We start from the raw sequence: 20,919 nt of genomic DNA on the forward strand, positions 1-20,919 counted from the left end.
AAATGTCACAAGCAGAGAGTAGGTGGATCTTCGAGTTAGATACATTAAAACCCAGGGGATTAAATAATTAAATTGAGTTATTTGCATTTGAATAAATCATCACTGCTATATAAACACTCCTCCATGATATTAGGACCACCCCTGATGAAGGAAAGCGGTAATGTTTACCAAACGCGTAGGAAATGATCCTAAACGCACATCGTTGTGGAAGAGTGTGCATCACATGATTGCAAAAGAGTCACGTGACTGAAGACGTCACGCAGGTCCTGCAGGTCCTGTGGCTGAACACACGCGTGCATACGCGCCTTCTACAGCACCACAGGACGCCAATCCCCAGCGTCTGTCACCGGCCGGGACAGCGCTGCAACTATACTGACATTTGGCTCACAGCACCGGCTTTTTTTTCCCTTTAGCCTGTGCATCAGTTTATCTAGGATATTCATGATTTAAGGACTCGAGCGCTGCAGCATCGGTATATGGACAGCATCTAAACTGTGGCATTAAGGTAATTCCATCCTCAACGCTCACAGGTTGCAATGGAATATACCACTCAGTCTTTAGATATTTCATCGGAACAGTGCTGCAATTGTGCCTAATTATATGCTTTTATGATAGTAGTTCCCTCCTTTATCCTGTGATATATTTTATATTTCTATTTAAGGACATGAGCACTGCAGCATCTTCATATGATTAGTGATCCACATTGTGGAAACAAGGTAATTTACCTCTACTGCTCCTAATGACCTAAATCAGTCCCTGCTTATATTGCTACGATATATTGCTAGGATAGTGCTGCAATCATACTCAATCATATATACATTTTTCAAGGCACCGCTTTTCTAGATCGTGTGCCATATCTCGTTTATGGATATTTTCCACTCAAAAATTTGAGTATTGCAGCGCCTCTATACGATCGACACCCTATACTGTGGAAATAAGGTAATTTAACCCCTCTTGCTTACATTGTTTTAATAATATTTGAACATATTATAGAGACAAGTCGCTTAGAGCATATCTGGAACCAGCGCAAAATTATAATTATTTCCCATTATTCCAATTTTGGTCTTGTTGGTATAGACCCTAATTTTTGCTGCGGTTTTCAGTAAGGTAAAAACGCGCCACTAATTAAAATTAGTTTTAAAACTCAAGGATATTTTATTAATAAATAATAATTTTTTTTATCTTAGCAGATGACCGTACCAGGAGATCAGAGGGACAGCTGACATCTTCAATTTTTAAATCTGATGATCTTGAGATCCTACAAGATACAACTGAAGTGATTGCTGTTACTCCAGATATATCATCATCCATTCACAGCAAAGATCTGTCATCTGATCCTATGAAACAGGTCCCATCTTCTGATTCATTACTGACTACTAAGGGAAATCAAAGTCACAAAAGAGGCAATAAAAAACAAACTGCTCCTAAAGCAAAGAAGTCATTCTCATGTTCAGAATGTAGGAAATGTTTTAACAAGAAATCTCATTTTGTTACACACCAGAGAACTCACACAGGGGAGAAGCCTTTTTCCTGTTCAGAATGTGGGAATTGTTTTAAACAGAAATCAGATTTGGTTAATCACCATAGAACTCACACAGGGGAGAAGCCTTTTTCCTGTTCAGAATGTGGGAAATGTTTTACACAGAAATCACATTGTGTTACTCACCAGAGAACTCACACAGGGGAGAAGCCTTTTTCCTGTTCAGAATGTGGGAAATGTTTTAAACGGAAATCGTTTCTTGTTAGGCACCAGAGAACTCACACAGGGGAGAAGCGTTTTTCATGTTCAGAATGTGGGAAATGTTTTAATGAGAAATCACATTTTGTTACTCACCAGAGAACTCACACAGGGGAGAAGCCTTTTTCCTGTTCAGAATGTGGGAAATGTTTTAAACAGAAATCAGATTTGGTTAATCACCATAGAACTCACACAGGGGAGAAGCCTTTTTCCTGTTCAGAATGTGGGAAATGTTTTACACAGAAATCACATTGTGTTACTCACCAGAGAACTCACACAGGGGAGAAGCCTTTTTCATGTTCAGAATGTGGGAAATGTTTTGCACTGAAATCAGATTGTGTTATCCACCAAATAACTCACACAGGGCAGAAGCCTTTTTCCTGTTCAGAATGTGGGAAATGTTTTAACAACAAATCAAATTGTGTTAAGCACCAGAGAATTCACCAGGGGAGAAGCCTTTTTCATGTTCAGAATGTGGGAAATGTTTTAACCAGAAAGGGAGTCTTGTTCCACACCAAATAACTCACACGGGGAGAAGCCTCTTTCATGTTAAATGGAAAATAAATCTTGATCACCATCTGAGATCCCACACAGGGGGAAGCCTTTTTCCTGTTCAGAATGTGGGAATTGTTTTAAACAGAAATCAGATTTGGTTAATCACCATAGAACTCACACAGGGGAGAAGCCTTTTTCCTGTTCAGAATGTGGGAAATGTTTTACACAGAAATCACATTGTGTTACTCACCAGAGAACTCACACAGGGGAGAAGCCTTTTTCCTGTTCAGAATGTGGGAAATGTTTTAAACGGAAATCGTTTCTTGTTAGGCACCAGAGAACTCACACAGGGGAGAAGCCTTTTTCCTGTTCAGAATGTGGGAATTGTTTTAAACAGAAATCAGATTTGGTTAATCACCATAGAACTCACACAGGGGAGAAGCCTTTTTCCTGTTCAGAATGTGGGAAATGTTTTACACAGAAATCACATTGTGTTACTCACCAGAGAACTCACACAGGGGAGAAGCCTTTTTCCTGTTCAGAATGTGGGAAATGTTTTAAACGGAAATCGTTTCTTGTTAGGCACCAGAGAACTCACACAGGGGAGAAGCGTTTTTCATGTTCAGAATGTGGGAAATGTTTTAACGAGAAATCACATTTTGTTACTCACCAGAGAACTCACACAGGGGAGAAGCCTTTTTCCTGTTCAGAATGTGGGAAATGTTTTAAACAGAAATCAGATTTGGTTAATCACCATAGAACTCACACAGGGGAGAAGCCTTTTTCCTGTTCAGAATGTGGGAAATGTTTTACACAGAAATCACATTGTGTTACTCACCAGAGAACTCACACAGGGGAGAAGCCTTTTTCATGTTCAGAATGTGGGAAATGTTTTGCACTGAAATCAGATTGTGTTATCCACCAAATAACTCACACAGGGCAGAAGCCTTTTTCCTGTTCAGAATGTGGGAAATGTTTTAACAACAAATCAAATTGTGTTAAGCACCAGAGAATTCACCAGGGGAGAAGCCTTTTTCATGTTCAGAATGTGGGAAATGTTTTAACCAGAAAGGGAGTCTTGTTCCACACCAAATAACTCACACGGGGAGAAGCCTCTTTCATGTTAAATGGAAAATAAATCTTGATCACCATCTGAGATCCCACACAGGGGGGAAGCCTTTTTCCTGTACATAATATGGGAAATGTTTTAACTAGAAATGGAATCTTACTACTACTAATCTTTCTTTTTATATAGCTCTAACATATTCCGCAGCACTTTACAGTTTGCACACATTATCATCGCTGTCCCCAATGGGGATAACAATGTAAATTCCCTATCAGTATGTCTTTGGAATGTATGAGGAAACCCACGCAAACACGGGGAGAACATACAAACTCCTTGCAGATGTTGTCCTTGGTGGGAGTTGAACCCAGGACTACAGCACTGCAAGGCTGCAGTGCTATCCACTGAGCCACCTCACCAGGGAACTCACACAGGGGAGAAGCCTTTTTCCTGTTCAGAATGTGGGAAATATTTTAACCGGAAAGCGCTTCTTGTTAGACATCAGAGCAGTTACACAGGGGAGAAGTCTTTTTCATTTTCTTAATGTGGGAAATATTTTACTTGGAAATCAGCTGTTAATAAACATCATAGACATCACATAGGGGAGAAGCCTTTTTTATGTTCATAATGTTGGAATAGTTTTAACCAAAATTAAATCTTCTTAAATGGGTTGTCTCTTTTCATTCCTCATGTTTGCTGACAAAAGGATAAAACTAAACTTTATTAATTCCAAATATAAAACTATACCCATAATTCACCCCCTGAAGGTTAGTCAGTAGGTGACTAATAGAAAAAACATATACCCCACATCTCAGTATATAGGGTGAGATGATGTATGCACACTCTCCAAGCCTCTCATTTCTAAGGGTTTCATCGTCCTCACCAAAGGCGACTCATCAGGAGACTATTTAATATTGATCTACACTCACTGGCCACTTTATTAGGTACACCTGTCCAACTGTGTGTTAAGACTTAATTTCTAATCAGCCAATCACATGGCGGCAACTCAGTGCATTTAGGCATGTAGACATGGTCAAGACAATCTCCTGCAGTTCAAACCGAACATCAGTATGGGGAAGAAAGGTGATTTGAGTGCCTTTGAACGTGGCATGATTGTTGGTGCCAGAAGGGCTGGTCTGAGAATTTCAGAAACTGCTGATCTACTGGGATTTTCACGCACAACCATCTCTAGTGTTTACAGAGAATGGTCCGAAAAAGAAAAAAAATCCAGTGAGCGGCAGTTCTGTGGCCGGAAATGCCATGTTGATGCCAGAGGTCAGAGGAGAATGGGCAGACTGGTTCAAGCTGATAGAAAGGCAACAGTGACTCAAATTGCCACCCGTTACAACCAAGGTAGGCAGAAGAGCATCTCTGAACGCACAGTGCGTCGAACTTTGAGGCAGATGGGCTACAGCAGCAGAAGACCACACTGGGTACCACTCCTCTCAGCTAAGAACAGGAAACTGAGGCTACAATTTGCACAAGCTCATCGAAATTGGACAGTAGAAGATTGGAAAAACGTTGCCTGGTCTGATGAGTCTCGATTTCTGCTGCGACATTCGGATGGTAGGGTCAGAATTTGGCGTAAACAACATGAAAGCATGGATCCATCCTGCCTTGTATCAACGGTTCAGGCTGGTGGTGGTGGTGTCATGGTGTGGGGAATTTTTTCTGGGCACTCTTTGGGCCCCTTGGTACCAATTGAGCATCGTTGCAACGCCACAGCCTACCTGAGTATTGTTGCTGACCATGTCCATCCCTTTATGACCACAATGTACCCAACATTTGATGGCTACTTTCAGCAGGATAATGCGCCATGTCATAAAGCTCGAATCATCTCAGATTGGTTTCTTGAACATGACAATGAGTTTACTGTACTCAAATGGCCTCCTCAGTCACCAGATCTCAATCCAATAGAGCATCTTTGGGATGTGGTGGAACGGGAGATTCGCATCAGGGATGTGCAGCCGACAAATCTGCGCCAACTGTGTGATGCCATCATGTCAATATGGTCCAAAATCTCTGAGGAATGCTTCCAGCACCTTGTTGAATCTCTGCCACGAAGAATTGAGGCAGTTCTGAAGGCAAAAGGGGGTCCAACCCCTTACTAGCATGGTGTACCTAATAAAGTGGCCAGTGAGTGTATATTCAAGCGAGACTAGACAAAAAACAAACTAAAATCATGTATCATGTTATCCGAAACAGAAAACTAGTCACATATTGGCAGATCCCAGACTTCAAACTATATACTTCATATAGTTTTTACATCACGAGGGACATGGATCTATTATTCTATAGGAAACAACCTAGGGGTTTTCAGCCTCAGTTGGAGGAATACAGATCTGCTCCATTGACCATCACTGAACCATGGATACGTTTGGAGAAGCCAGGTTGTGATCCTCGAATCAACTGGCCTTTTACCTTGTATGGACTGAATGGATTGTCATCTTCCTACACTTGTCGTTACCTCCTCTCTGTGCGTGCCACAGGTGGGTTAGCGATCCTGTGAGCGAATCAGCGGAAGGGTGAGACTCTGTAATGTGCACTCTGTTGGGTGTTTTGCTGGGACTGTTCTATGTGTTATCTGCCTATTTTGTGGTTCAATAAAGCATTGCCCACACTGTTTTACCCTCACTGTGTGTTGTCTGAGTAGTGTTATGCCCATGTTAAAGGGAGAGCGAGCATTCAGTGGGATGATCCCTCATCCATGTGGTTTCGGCCAGCGGATCGGGGTGCCGGCTGACCACCCCATGTCTTCACAGGCATGCTTCAATAGTCTCAATGGGAGGCTAGAAGCTGCTATAATCCGATCGGCTCTGCTACATACAGGCAATGATCAGATCACCTGCGTGTAGCAGAGTTGCTCACTTGCTATGAGCGCTGACCACTGGACAGCGCTTATAGGATCCAGCAGTGACAACCATAGAGGTCTTCTGGAGACCTCTGGTTGTCATGCAAGCCCATCGGTGACCCGCGATCACGTGACAGGGTCACTGATGTGCGGGATTTCTGGCCCATCATGTGCCAGAAAAGATGTAGGCTCAGCGCCGGGGCCCACATCAAAAGGAGGGAGTCCGACATCCTCATACAGTTACACCCAAGTCAGAAAGGGGTTAAAGGGGATTGTTTTTACAGAGACAGAAGTGGTAATCAATCATGTGTACATACAAATAATTACAAAAATACACAGATTCTAATGTTAAATAGTATAGAGTTAAGACAAGAAAATATAATTTGCGTAAATCAAGTGTAGATGTAAACATTCAGGCAAATGTCAAATGTTCAAAAACACAGCAAAAAGGCAGAGATGCTTACCTGCCCAGACCTCCAAACAAACGCACTATCAGGGTGAGTGGGCCCATATAGTTAGGATGGCGGCAACACAGGTGCAAGAATACAGATGAGACAACCGCTCACAACCTACCAGTGTATGGAGGGGCGGTTGCTTGGTATATTAATGCACAATGAAGACTTGTATGCTCCGCTGTTCACACAATGGGAATGCACAGCATCCAGGCCAACAGCCTATTAGTTACACCCATACTATTAGATCAGGCAGGCTGCCCAGTGCTATCCAAATGCATCCCATGTGAACAGACACCACAGTTTACAAGACCGAATGGGCCCAACTGCACCCTGAAAAATAAAATGCAAAAAACACATATAAAAATATGAGAGGTCTTAGTAAATATTTTGGCCAAAATACGTAAGCAAGTAACTCACGTCATGCGTTGGCCTAAAAAAGTGTCTAAGGACTCAGAGAAATTGCTTCTTCTACTTCCACCACTGCTGCTGCTGCTAATGTTTTGGCGTTGAAGAATTGATGGTCCGGAGGTTGGAAGTCTACAGCTGCGATGCGAACGATGTGCTTCAGTGATGTCTTGGGGAAAAGCTCTCGTAAGGTTGTATAAAAGCGTGTTTCAATACTCCAGCATTCACAGTTCCCTTTCTAGGGCGGGAATCATCTGGCAAAATTTGGTTTTATAACGTGGATCTAATAAAGTGGCAACCCAGTAGTCAGCGTTATTCCTAATCATGACTATACGGGGATCATGTTGCAGATAGTGCAGCAAGAAGGCGCTCATATGTCGGGCTCTACCATGAGGTCCAAGCCCATGCTGTGTTGGTGGCTGGGTAACAATGAGGCTCGTTTCCTCCATCCCATCCCGCCAACCACAAATTACAGAGAGGGGAGTATTATCCTCTTCATCTGACAGTTGCTCGCCCATCACCTCTTTCTCTTCCATTTGTTCCTCAGATCTTGTACTTTAGATAGCAGCTTGTCTATCACCACCCCCCTCGATCACAGTAATCCACCCTCCCTTGACACCCACCTGTGTGGCGACAGTCTTGAACTTAGAGACAATATTATCCCTTCTACATCCCTTCTACATCCTCTGCTTCCTCCTTTCCTCCTCTTCTTCTAGGACCACCATCTCTTCCCGCAGGCTATTCAAAGTCTTCTCCAGCATATAGATGACCGGAAAAGTGATGCTGATGATGGCACCATCAGTGATAACCATCTCAGTAGATATTTCAAAACAGTGCAGAAGGGTGCAGAGGTCCTTAATCTGTGTGCACCCTGTAAATGTGACATGCGTACTGCGTTGGCCCAGGCTATACGACATGACATACTGCGTCAGGGCTTGTTGCTGCTGCCACAGTCACTGCAACATGTGCAGAGTGGAATTCCACCGTGTATCAATGCAAGTCGATGAGGAGAGGGATGCGAATGGCAGAAATGAGCACACAGCTTACGTGCTTTCTGGAGCAGCTCACCCAGGACAAAATAGTGGCTGAGAAAACACTGTACCACCCGGATGAGGACATGAGCCATGAAAGGCACGTGTGTGAGCTTGCCTTGCCGTAGGGCCGCCACCAGGTTTGCACTGTTATCGGACTTGGCCTTCCCTGCATGCAGGTTCAGCGGAGACAGCCATTGATCAAACTGAGCCTGGAGAACTGTCCACAACTCTTCAGCTGTATGACTGCGATCTCCAAGACATATGGAAAGGAATACATGGCTAGAAGGATATAACTTATTTGTTAGAAACACACTTGAGGAGGAGGTGTCGCATTGTATGTTAGAAACGCGTATATCTGCACAGAGATCCAAGCTTCAGAGACTGGGAGTTCTGTGGAAATTGTTTGGGTAAGAATACAAGGACAGAACAATGGAAAGGACACCATTGTAGGCATTTGCTACAGGCCACCTGTGCAAGCTGAAGATATGGATGAACTCTTTATGCATCAAATGGTCAAGTTCTCCAAAAAATATGACATAGTTGTCATGGGAGATTTCAACTATCCAGACATTTGTTGGGAATCTCTCTCAGGCAAAACTAACAGGTCAAGGAAATTCTTATCCTCTCTTGATGACAACTTTATCTTCCAAAAGGTAGGGGAGAAAACAAGGGGAACTGCTACCTTGGATCTAATCCTCATAAACAGGGAGGAAATGGTTGAGGAGGTAAAAGTGGCTGGGACCCTAGGAGGTAGCGACCACGCTATATTAGAATTTTGGATAACTAGAGGAGGAAGACCTGTGAAGTCTCAGATGTCAAGGTTAGATTTCAGAAAGGCAGATTTTAAGGGATTCCGAAAGAGAATTGGAGGAATCCAATGGCTGTGTCACATCGCCGTCAGACACAGGGACTGCTGTTCCTGCCTCGGCCACTGGGAGGCGCCGGACTGTCACGTCGGCATCAGACACAGGGACTGCTGTTCCTGCTTCGGCCACTGGGTGGCACCGGACTGTCACGTCGCCGTCAAACTCGAGGACTGCTGTTCCGGTCTCGGCCACAGGGAGGCGCCGGACTGTCATGTCGCCGTCAGACTCGGGGATGGCTGTTCCTGCCTCGACCACTAGGAGGCGCCGTGGTTCGCCCGTGGGTGGTGGTGACAGAGAAGGGGCTCCTGCGCAGGCATCTGGTGGGCACAGGCTCCGCTCCTGTCAGTCATGAAGGGGTTTGTGCATCACCATCTGGCCTGGTCCTGGGGGCGGTCCAAGTGACGTCATGAGACTGTGAGCCTGTGAGGGATAGCCTGATCCTTCAAATACCTTGGGGCCTGTCTTGCAGACCACCAGATATAGTCTTGGTTTCCCCAGTGTACTAGTGTGTTATTTGCTATTGCTGACTCTGACCTTAGCCTGGATTTTGACTCTGATACTGCCTGCTGATTTTGTACCTCTGCCGCCCGCCTGGTTTAGACCTGGACTCCTGACTACTACTTCGGTTCCATTAATTTATCCCTTTCTGGTGACCGTCCTGCTCTGGTCTGCTGCTCTTATACAGACAGCTACCTCCTGGGCTCTGCTGTAATTCCAGATCCCTGTATAGGGGTAAAGGGTCTCTGGGTTGCTCGGGGTGCTGTCTCAATTGCAGTCCAGACTCGCACCAGACGGTCGTCACATTATATCTGGCCCAAAATCGTTTTTATATATCCAGCGTATATATAAAAGCATTATCTCTGAACTTTTTTTTTCCCTCTCCTGCCTCGCTGGCTGAGCTGATTTTTTGGGTAAAAGCACCTGTTACCTGCTTCTTTCCACAGCCTGGAGGAACACTCCCATTCTCCTACACAAGCATGCTGCAGTCTGGAGACTTCAGGGAAAACGCTTGATGTCAGAAGTCTTCACTCCCGGGACGTCAGCCCCTGGGCAGCTCTGGTCATGCCTGCCCAGGGGCCCAAGTACTGCTGGCAGATGCTGCTAAAGTTTTTTTTACCCATCTCTCTGTCATACCTTAAAAAGTCTCTGTGTTTGGAGGCTTATGTGGATAGTGGTTCTGAGGGAAACTTCATGGATTTCTTGGTGGCAAAGAAGCTTGGTGTACCACTGCTAAGGCTTAATGCCCCTATTAAAACCACTGCGATTAATGGCACATCTATTGTCCAGGGTGGAGTATAGTTTGTTGCTGCAGAAATTGCAATGTCAGTGGAGACACTACATACTGAACATGTGTCATTTTTTGTGATTGATAACTTATCACCGCAGTTATTTTGGGTATGCCATGGTTGCGTACACATAATCCGGTCATAGACTGGCACCTGGGTGATATTGTGCGCTGGAGCCCACAGTGTCAGGACAACTGTATATCGCTATCGGTGAACCAAGTTGAAATCAAACCTCTCTTTGTACCGTATGCATTTAGAGATTATGGGGATGTTTTTTCCATAGTGGAATCAGAGAAATTACCCCCTCACAGAGAGTATGATTGCCCCATAGACTTGATACCAGATTCTCGTCTCCCAAAGGGGAGAATATTTAATCTCTCTGGTCCAGAGCATCAGGCCATGAAAGACTACATAGCAGACAGTTTACATAAGGGGTTTATTAGACCGTCCACCTCACCTGTTGGAGCTGAGTTCTTTTTTGTGGAAAAGAAAGATGGTGGCCTCAGACCTTGCATTGATTACCGTGAGTTAAACGCAATCACTGTAAAAAAACAGTATCCGCTTCCACTCATCCCTGATCTTTTTAATCAGCTGTTGGGAGCCCATTGGTTTACTAAGCTTGACCTCCGTGGAGCATATAATCTTGTCCGTATAAGAAAGGGAGATGAGTGGAAGACCGCATTTAACACACCCCTTGGCCACTTTGAGTACCACAAAATGCCGTTCGGGCTCAGTAACGCACCTGCTGTGTTTCAGAATTTTGTGAACGATATCTTCAGAGACATCTGTGGAGTATATGTAGTCATTTGTTTGGATGACATCCTGATCTACTCTGCTGACCTTATAATGCACGTCCAGCATGTTTGTTCTGTTCTCCAGAGACTTAGAGAACATTCTCTATTCGCCAAACTAGAGAAATGCGTTTTTATGGCTGAGGAGGTACAGTTTCTGGGGTATATTGTCTCAGCTAAAGGGTTCGCATGGATCCTGCCAAGATCCAACTCATTAAGGAATGGGTACAACCCACGTCTCTTAAAGTGCTGCAGTGATTCTTAGTGTTCACCAACTATTATCACAAATTTATTAAAGGTTTTTCGGAGATCACTAAACAACTCACGGATTTGACCCGGAAAGGGGCGGATGTGGTTAATTGGAAGCCTGAGGCACTTCAGGCATTTTCTGTTTTAAAAGAATGTTTTGCTTCTAACCCGCTATTGATTCAGCCTGATCTAGACTGCCCCTTTGTTGTAGAGATTGATGCCTCTGAGGTTGGAGTAGGAGCAGTGCTATCGCAGGACTTGTCTTACCTCTATACTATTTAACATCAGAAGCTGTATTTTTGTAATTATTTGTACATATACATGATTGATTACTAATTCTGTCTCTGTAAAAACAATCCCCTTTCCGACATCGGGCGTAAATGTACTTCCTCCCTTTGATGTGGGCTACGGCGGTAAGCCCACATATTTTCCAGCACGTCAGCTGTTTTGAACAGCTGCCATTTGCCCCTAACAGCCTCTGACAGCGGCAGTTAATGCACACTTCCAGCAAGATTGCCGGAAATCCCGCCCATCGGTGACTCCATCACATGATCATGGGTCACCGATGGGTTGGCATGACAACCAGAGGTCTCTAGCAGACCTCTATGTTTGTCACTGCCGGAATGCTATAAGCACCGCCCGCTAGACAAAACCACATGGACCAGGGATCGTCCAGCCAAACTGCCCCTCTCCTTTTAACATGTTCAAAACACTACTCAGACAACACAGGGTGAGGGTTAAACAGTGTGGTCAATGCTTTATTGAACTACAAACCAGGCAGATAACACATAGAACAGTCCCAGCACAGTACACAAGATGGGGCACAATACAAACTCTCACGCTTCTACTGACCCGCCGGGATAATAGCTGCTGTGACATCAGACCTTCCAGGGTCACTACCCCAGCTGTGGAACACATACAGAGAGGAGGTAATGACAAGTGTTGGAAGATGACAGTCCATACAAGGTCAGTTGATCTGAGGATCACAACCTGGCTTCATCTTCCAGGGTCGACTACTCCACCTGTGGCACACACACAGAGAGGAGGTAATCCCAACCTGACTTCTCCAAACATGTCCATGGCTCAGCGATGGTCAATGGAGCATATCTGTATTCTTCCAACCAAGGCTGAAAACCCCTAGGTTGTTTCCTATAGAATGATAGATCCGTGTCCCTTGTGATGATGTTGTGGCTGCTGTCCTGTCTCTTTTACTTTGGATGTATAGATGTCTTGGCAGAATCTCTCTGGTTGTATCTCTCTCTCAGTCTGTCATGTCCGCCATGTTTGTCATGTCTGCCATGTCTGTTTTGTCTTAAGAACTCCTGGAGCGATGTGCATGTGCATATCTTGTCTGCTGTCCTGCATGTTCACTAGAGCAGTGTGCACACTCACCTCATGTCTGAGCTGCAGGATGCCTGCGTTTCTGCTCTGCCTTCTGTGATCTTCTCGTCTTGTCTAGGATTCCTGATCATGTGTTCCTGCCTGGATCCTGCACTGTCTGGTTCGGCAATCATCTCGTCATGTCTGGAACTCTGATCATGTGACCTGTCTAGGTTTCAGCACTGGATCTGCAGTCGTCTTGTCATGTCTGGAACTCTGATCATGTGACTGTGCTCTGTTATCCGTGGATCTGAACCCGGAAGTGCTCCCCTGGTCCTGACCTGGAAGAGGAGGTGCTATGCCCTATATCAGGCCGCCCCTTCCTATGCTCAGGGCCTGAGTATTGTGTGGTGTCCCTGCATGGCTGCTTGGTCTGTGGGGCGCTCCCTCTATTCTGTGCACTTGCACTCTGCCCTGTCTTGCGTCTCTGCACACGCTCTGTGCTCGTACTCCATCTCTTGTCCCGTGCCTTGTCTTATGTTTGTCTGTTGTGCCATGTTCATCTTTGTCCTGCTTGGACTTGTAGTCCTTCTGTTTCTCTGCCTTGCTTGTTTTCGCTATGCCTTCTTTTGTACCTTGCCTTGCTCTGCCTTGTTCCTCCCTATGGTCTTTGCTTGCTCTGCCTCGCTCTCTCCTATGGTGCTCTGTTGTGCTCCCTGGCACACGCACCCTTCCTCCTCTCTTTTCCATGTCTAGTCCCAAGGTTCTCCCTTGGCCCGGCTCTGGGCTTCGCCTACACTCCGCTGCTAGACTCTTTCCTATTATGCTCTCTTGCACATTTGTAGGCTAGTCCCAAGGTTCTCCCTTGGCCCGGCTCTGGGCTTCGGCTTACGCTCCGCTGCTAGCTCTGTTCTTGCTCTGATCTGCTTCCATTCCTGGTTCTGTACTCTGCCTAAGCCCTGCCTTGTTTCTCGTCTTGTCTTCCCTTGCTCTTTTTCTTCGTATGCTCTTTGCATGCACCTGGCCTTCCTAGCCTCCTGTTTGTGCCTCAGCCGTGCCCGCCCTAGCCGTGCCCGCCTGCTTGTGCCTCAGCCGTGCTTGTCGGTCAGTGACAGCTGTGTCACCTGCCATGCCTCAGCCGGGTTCGCTGGAGTCTTGCCCGTCTGTCAGTGCCGCAGCCCGATCAGCTAGCCAGTGCCCCAGCCGTGCCCTCTGTGCTCCCTTGCACTTCACGCTGTTTCCGCACTGTGCTCTGCGTGCTCTCTAAAGCACGCGCAGGCTCTCGCCTGCCCATGGCATACCTCCCCGTGCTTCTATAATAGTACGCACAGGTTTGGCCATGTACCCTGTCGTGCCCTCTTGCACGCACAGGTCCTAACCTGGTCCTTGAACCCTGTCCCTGGCGTGCCTCTCTGCACGCGCAGGCCTCTGCCTAGCCTGGACCCTGGCGTGCCCCTTTGCATGCTCAGGACTCTGTCTTGTACCTCGTGCCTTGGCGTGTCTCTACACACGCACTCTGTCTCGTACCTTGTGCCTTGGCGTGTCTCTACACACGCACTCTGTCTCGTGCCTTGGCGTGTCTCCACACACGCACCCTGTCTGGTTTTGTGAACCCTGGCGTGTCCCCTACACACGCACCTAGTCTTGAACCCTGGCGTGTCCCCTACACACGCACCTAGCCTTGAACCCTGGCGTGTCCCCTACACACGCATCTAGCCTCAGACCTCGGCGTGTTCCCTAACACGCATCATGCCTGGATATCTGTCGTGCCTCCTTGCCTGAAACCTGGTTTGCCTGCCAGATGCCGGGAACCTGCCGATCGCTGCCAGAGATCATGAGCTGGATGACTGCGGCCTGACGTCCGGAGCTGATGTCCGCAGCCTGATGCCTTGATGATGTCGATCGTTGCCAGCAGTCCGGAGTCCGATGCCATCGTGCCGTTACCTATGCCTAGGCATGCCACCTGGCACGTACCATGCTATGGACCTTGGCGTGCCCACGCACGCACCTTTCCGTGTTTGCTTTCTCACGTTTTTGCACTGTATGTGATCCTGAGTTATCCTAATGAAGATACCTTGCACCTACATCTTGTCTTGTCTTGCTTCCTGCTCATCTTTGTAGTCAGACACTTGCACTTAGTGTCCCCTGAGCCGGCCGTCTGGTTCCAGCAGTCGTGGTGGCTCACCCCCTTGGTCTTGCCCCTGACACTCCCTGTATAGGGGGTGGATTCGCACAAGGTAAGCTCGTCCTTGGTGGGTGGGTGCCATGACCCAGAGGGTCCACTCAAAAAATGGGCTCAGAAGGAGCTGAGTCCGTCACACAGTCTCTTTATACAGAGGCATTTAACCTATTTTTAGACTTAACAAGTGTCTCTCATTCAGTATTTACATAAATGGTAAGAATGGAGATGAGATTATTATAGCATTATTGATTATTTAAACTATTTGCATAGTTTATCCCTTTCTGCTGTAAGCCCCCGTCACACACAGTGAGATCGCTAGTGAGATCGCTGTTGAGTCACAAGTTTTGTGACGCAACAACAATCTCATCAGCGATCTCGCTGTGTGTGACATGTATCAGCGACCGCCCCCCCCCGCCGGGTATCGCTGATCATGCTTGAATGCCCTGGACTTTTTTTGATCGTTGGTCTCCGGCTGGCAAGCATGCATCGCTGTGTGTGGCAGCGGGAGACCATCGATCAGTGAGCTGGAGCTGGTATCCAAGGTAGACAGCGGGTAACTAAGTGACGCGCGCGCTTGTTACCCGCATCGTCACTGGTCCTGATCGCTGGTGAGATCTGCCTGTTTGGTGTTTGGCAGTTCACCAGCGATCATGTAGCGACACAACAGCGATCCTGACAAGGTCATATCATTGTCGGGATTGCTGGTGCGTCACTAAGTGTGACAGGGGCTTTAGAATTCAACAAACTGGCTCAGTAACACAAGGCATAATTAGCATATCAGCAAACATCACCAGTGATCAAGGATAAGCGCACAATAAAAGTCACTATTACCGGCTTACACAAACAAAAGTCTGTGTTATTGACCAACTAGAAATCAAGACTTAAATTTAAAGCCAACATACAGATAACATTCTATTATTCTTCATTTTCTAAAAAATAGTCATCTGGTTAATTAAGATACAATGCTGTATGTTTTCACAATGCCAAAAGTAAAAAAAAAAAAAGTTTTTAAAAATATTAAAAAAAATAAAAGTTCTAATCACCCCCCTTTCACAATAAAACAATAAAAAAACAAACATACACATATTTATTATAGACGCATTCAGAAATGCCCAATCAATATAAAAAATAATTAACCCGATCGCTAAATGGCGTAACGAGAAAAAATGTCAAAACACCAGAATTTACTTTTTTTGGTCGCCGCAACATTGCATTAAAATACAATAACGGATGGCCAAAAGATCGTATCTGTACCAAAATGGTCTCCATTAAAAACGTCAGCTCGGCACACAAAAATAAGCCTTCACCCAACCCAAGATCCTGAAAAATGGAGACGCGACGGGTATCGGAAAATGGCGCAATTCTTTTATACTTTACCTTATAAGGATGAGTTATTTTTACTGATACAGCGGGTATGGAAAGTATTCAGACCCCTTTAAAATTTTTAAATTGTTTCATTGCAGCCATTTGGTAAATTCAAATTCATACTATCTATTCCTGACACTGGAGTGGCTTATAAACTTCAGAAGCATATAGTTTGAGGTCTGGGATCTGCCAATATGTGGCTAGTTTTCTGACTGTTTCTGATAACAATACATGATTTTAGTTTTTTTTTGTTTAGTGTCACTTGAGTATATGCCAATATTAAATAGTCTCTTGATGAGTCGTCTTTGGTGAGAACGATGAAACCCGTAGAAATGAGAGGCTTGGAGAGTGAATGTGTATACGTCACCTCACCCTATATACTGAGACGTGGGGTATATGTTTTTTTCTATAATAATAATAATAATAATAATAATTTTTATTTATATAGCGCCAACATATTCCGCAGCACTTTACAATTAAGCGGGGACATGTACAGACAATAAATTCAATACAAGTTAAGACAATTCAAACAATGACATTAGGAGTGAGGTCCCTGCTCGCAAGCTTACAATCTACAAGGAAATGGGGGGACACAGTAGGTGAGAAATGCTTGTTAATTCAGGTCTGGCAATTATAATAGGGATTTTCATATAAAGCTGCATGATCCGGTCATCAGCCCGTGTGTTTAAGTGCAATAGACAAGTATCAAGTGCAGTTATGTGCATGAAGGGTGTGGAGACAGATGAATAGTAGGGTGCAGATTCAGAATAATATTTGGAAGTAGGGAACAGGGCAAAGTTAGCTTGCTGAGTAGTTGATGTGGTAGGCTTGTTTGAAGAGATGGGTTTTCAAAGCGCGCTTGAATAGGTCAGGGCTAGGTATCAGTCTGATCGTCTGGGGAAGTGCATTCCAGAGAGCTGGAGCAGCACGAGAGAAGTCTTGGAGACGGAGGTGCGAGGTTCGGATTACGGGGGATGTTAGTCTTAGGTCATTTGTAGAACGGAGGGCACGTGTAGGGCGATAGACAGAGATGAGAGAGGAGATATAAGGCGGTGCAGAACAGTGGAGAGCTTTATGGGTGAGAGAGATGAGTTTATACTGGACCCTGTAGCGAATAGGTAGCCAGTGTAATGACTGGCATAAGATGGAGGCATCGGTGAAGCGGCTGGACAGAAATATGACCCTGGCTGCCGCATTCAAGATGGATTGGAGAGGAGAAAGTTTGGTAAGAGGGAGACCGATCAGAAGAGAGTTGCAGTAGTCCAGACGAGAATGAATAAGAGCGACAGTAAGAGTCTTAGCAGTTTCAAAGGTGAGAAAAGGTCGGATTCTGGAGATGTTTTTAAGATGCAGGTGACAAGAGCGACTGAGTGATCGGATGTACGGAGTAAAGGAAAGTTCAGTGTCGAATATGACCCCAAGACAGCGGGCATGCTGCTTGGGAGTTATGGTTGAACCCTCCAGGGTTATTTCGATGTTAGGTAGAGTGAGGTTAGTAGAGGGGAGAAACACAAGAAGTTCAGTTTTAGAGAGATTTAGTTTCAGATAGAGGGAGGACATGATGCTAGAGACAGCAGACAGACAATCCTTGGTATTTTGAATTAGGGTAGGGGTGATGTCAGGGGAAGAAGTGTATAATTGGGTGTCATCAGCATAGAGATGATACTGGAACCCAAATCTGCTGATTGTCTGTCCAATAGGGGCAGTGTATAAAGAGAAGAGGAGGGGGCCTAGGACTGAGCCCTGCGGGACCCCGATAGTAAGGGGACGAGAAGAGGAAGAGGAGCCGGAAAAAGATACAGTGAAGGAGCGGTCAGAGAGGTAGGAGGAGAACCAGGAGAGGGCTGTGTCCTTGAGGCCTATAGAGCGGAGCATAGTGAGGAGGAGCTGGTGATCCACAGTGTCAAATGCGGCAGAGAGATCCAGGAGAATCAGCAGGGAGCAATGACCTTTCGATTTAGCTGTTATTAAATCATTAGAGACTTTAGTGAGGGCAGTTTCAGTAGAGTGTAACGAGCGGAAACCAGATTGTAAGGGGTCAAGAAGAGAGTTATCTGAGAGATAGCGGATTAGACGGGAGTGGACCAGGCGTTCCAGGAGTTTAGAGATGAAGGGAAGGTTAGAGACAGGTCTGTAGTTAGCAGTGCAGTTCTGGTCCAGGGATGGCTTTTTAAGTAAAGGGGTTATGATGGCATGTTTAAATGAGGAGGGAAATATACCTGAAGAAAGAGAGAGGTTAAATATTTTAGTCAGGTGAGTGGTGACCACTGGTGAGAGAGACTGCAGGAGCTGTGAAGGAATAGGGTCACTGTTGCAGGTTGTAGGCCGAGCAGAAGCGAGGAGCTTGGAAACTTCTTCTTCTGAAACAGGCTCAAAGATGTCTAGTGAGCTTGAGGTGCGGCAGGGAAGGGGATCCAGGCACTGAGGAGATTGGGCTGAGATATCCTGATGGATGTGGTTGATTTTTTCTAGGAAATAAGTGGCCAGATCCTCACCGCTGAGGTTGGTGATGGGGGCCTGTACTTTAGGTTTCAGGAGGGAGTTTAAGGTTTCAAAAAGTCGTCTTGGGTTGTTGGATAGTGAGGTGATGAGGGTGGTGAAGTAGGATTGTTTGGCCAGATGAAGGGCAGAGTTATAGGTTTTGAGCATGAACTTATAGTGGATGAAGTCTTCTGCTAAGAGAGATTTTCTCCACTGCCGCTCTGCACACCTCGAGCATCGCTGAAGAGAGCGTGTTTGCGTTGTGTGCCAGGGCTGCCTTTGTCTGTGTCGGGTTTTTCTGCGTATAGAAGGTGCTGCTTCATCTAGGGCATTCTTCAGTGTATTATTGAAGTGTGACAATGCTATGTCTGGACAGGAGAGGGTGGAGATGGGGGCTAAAGATGTGTGGAGATTGTCCCTAAGCTGTTGGGTATTAATGGTACGTGTATTCCGATAAGTGTGGTAAGTGGGGGTGTCCCGGGTGAGGAGACAATTCTTGACAGAGAAGGAAAGAAGGTTGTGGTCCGAGAGCGGGAGAGGTGAATTAGTAAAGTCGTGCAGCGAGCCGGGACGGGAGAAAACCAGGTCCAGAGTATTCCCGTCCTCATGTGTAGGAGAATTAGTAAACTGTGAGAGGCCGAATGAAGAAGTTAGAGAAAGAAGATGAGAGGCAGACTGGGAGAGCGGATCATTGATGGGGATGTTAAAGTCTCCCATGATGAGGGTGGGGATGTCACAGGACAGAAAGTGAGTAAGCCAGGTGGTGAAGTGGTCTAGAAACTGGCGGGAGGAGCCTGGAGGGCGATAAACGACCGCCACTCGTAAGGAGAAGGGCTTAAAGAGTCTGACGGCGTGGACTTCAAAGGAAGGAAATGTAAGTGATGGAACCGGGGGGATGACCTGGAAAGCACATTGTGATGAAAGCAGCAAACCAACACCTCCACCCTGTCTGTTCTCAGGTCTGGGGGTATGTGAAAATTTCAGCCCACCAAACGAGAGAGAGGCAGCAGCGGTGGTGTCTGAATGCTGGATCCAGGTTTCTGTAATAGCCAGAAGGTTAAGGGAATTAGAGAGAAAAAGATCGTGAATGTAAGTCAGTTTGTTACACACAGACCGTGCATTCCAGAGAGCACTTTGGAAAGTGAGAGGAGAAGGCATGCACTGAATGTTAATAAGATTAGCAGGGTTTCTATATGCAGCTGGAGGAGAGTAATGTATGCTGGTGGAGGGAGGCCCAGGGTTGGGGGAGATGTCACCTGCAACTATTAAAAGGAGAAAAAACAGAAAAAGCAGGTGGTGGGATGATTTGTATGAACGTTTTGAGTGCTGCATGGAGGCTTTGGATGGTTTGGTGTGGGTAAGAAATGTCAATAGAGCCTCAGAGTTAAACATGGGAGAGGGGAAAAGGGAGGGGTGGATATGCAGAGAGTGCACAGAATGTGTAAAAGGGCAGGCGAGTTGTTAAAAAGCAGAAGTGAAGACAAATAAGCAGCAGGTTAATATGATCAATGCATATTTAGTACGACTGACCAAGAAGCAAGCATGCATGAAAAACTTATGCACCTTACCTGTCTCCTGCCCAACTGCATTGTCTAACTGCAAAACACTTTATCCTGTTGCACTTAATCTGTTGCACGCGTAAGCCCGCACGCGTGCTATCCCAGCCAGAGCTAAATATATATGAAATGAAATGTCTGCTAGCTTGAGCCACCAAAAGGCCACAATCAGTAATTAACCAATTAGCACAAGGCCAGAGCAGGCATTACTATGCAGGGTAAATAACTAACGCTGGACAAGGCCATCAAACTGAGAAAGGGAGAAAAAAAAAACACCTTTCTACACTTCAAAGCAGAAACCAAATAGATAAAAAATAAAGACCCACCACAGGAGTGATGGAATGAAATACCATAAAAATATATCTGGCACTATATGATGCAGTTCACACTTGTCAGACAGCATACATGGATGATGGAATGAAATACCATAAAAATATATCTGGCACTATATGATGCAGTTCACACTTGTCAGACAGCATACATGGATGATGGAATGAAATACCACAGGAGTGATGGAATGAAATACCATAAAAATATATCTGGCACTATATGATGCAGTTCACACTTGTCAGACAGCATACATGGATGATGGAATGAAATACCATAAAAATATATCTGGCACTATATGATGCAGTTCACACTTGTCAGACAGCATACATGGATGATGGAATGAAATACCACAGGAGTGATGGAATGAAATACCATAAAAATATATCTGGCACTATATGATGCAGTTCACACTTGTCAGACAGCATACATGGATGATGGAATGAAATACCATA

The 20,919-nt window shown here is 45.6% G+C and overlaps 1 protein-coding gene and 1 pseudogene across 1 annotated transcript in view; one reads left to right on the top strand and one right to left on the bottom strand.

Annotated features, from left to right (window-relative positions):
- LOC141056851 (uncharacterized) overlaps nucleotides 1–3,965 on the top strand; it is a 77,261-nt gene extending 73,296 nt beyond the window's left edge. Inside the window, 4 exon segments of the mRNA XM_073553320.1 lie at nucleotides 253–263; nucleotides 1,478–2,075; nucleotides 2,386–3,249; nucleotides 3,252–3,965. Coding sequence (XP_073409421.1) covers nucleotides 253–263; nucleotides 1,478–2,075; nucleotides 2,386–3,249; nucleotides 3,252–3,427 — 1,649 coding nt within the window. The 3' untranslated portion in view covers nucleotides 3,428–3,965.
- The window catches only part of LOC141056852 (uncharacterized), a 76,289-nt pseudogene that overhangs the window by 54,298 nt on the left and 1,072 nt on the right, over nucleotides 1–20,919 (bottom strand).

This window comes from Dendrobates tinctorius, unplaced genomic scaffold (genome assembly GCF_039654945.1).
Source record: "Dendrobates tinctorius isolate UK_male_01 unplaced genomic scaffold, ASM3965494v1 ptg000200l, whole genome shotgun sequence".
Classification (NCBI taxonomy): domain Eukaryota; kingdom Metazoa; phylum Chordata; class Amphibia; order Anura; family Dendrobatidae; genus Dendrobates; species Dendrobates tinctorius.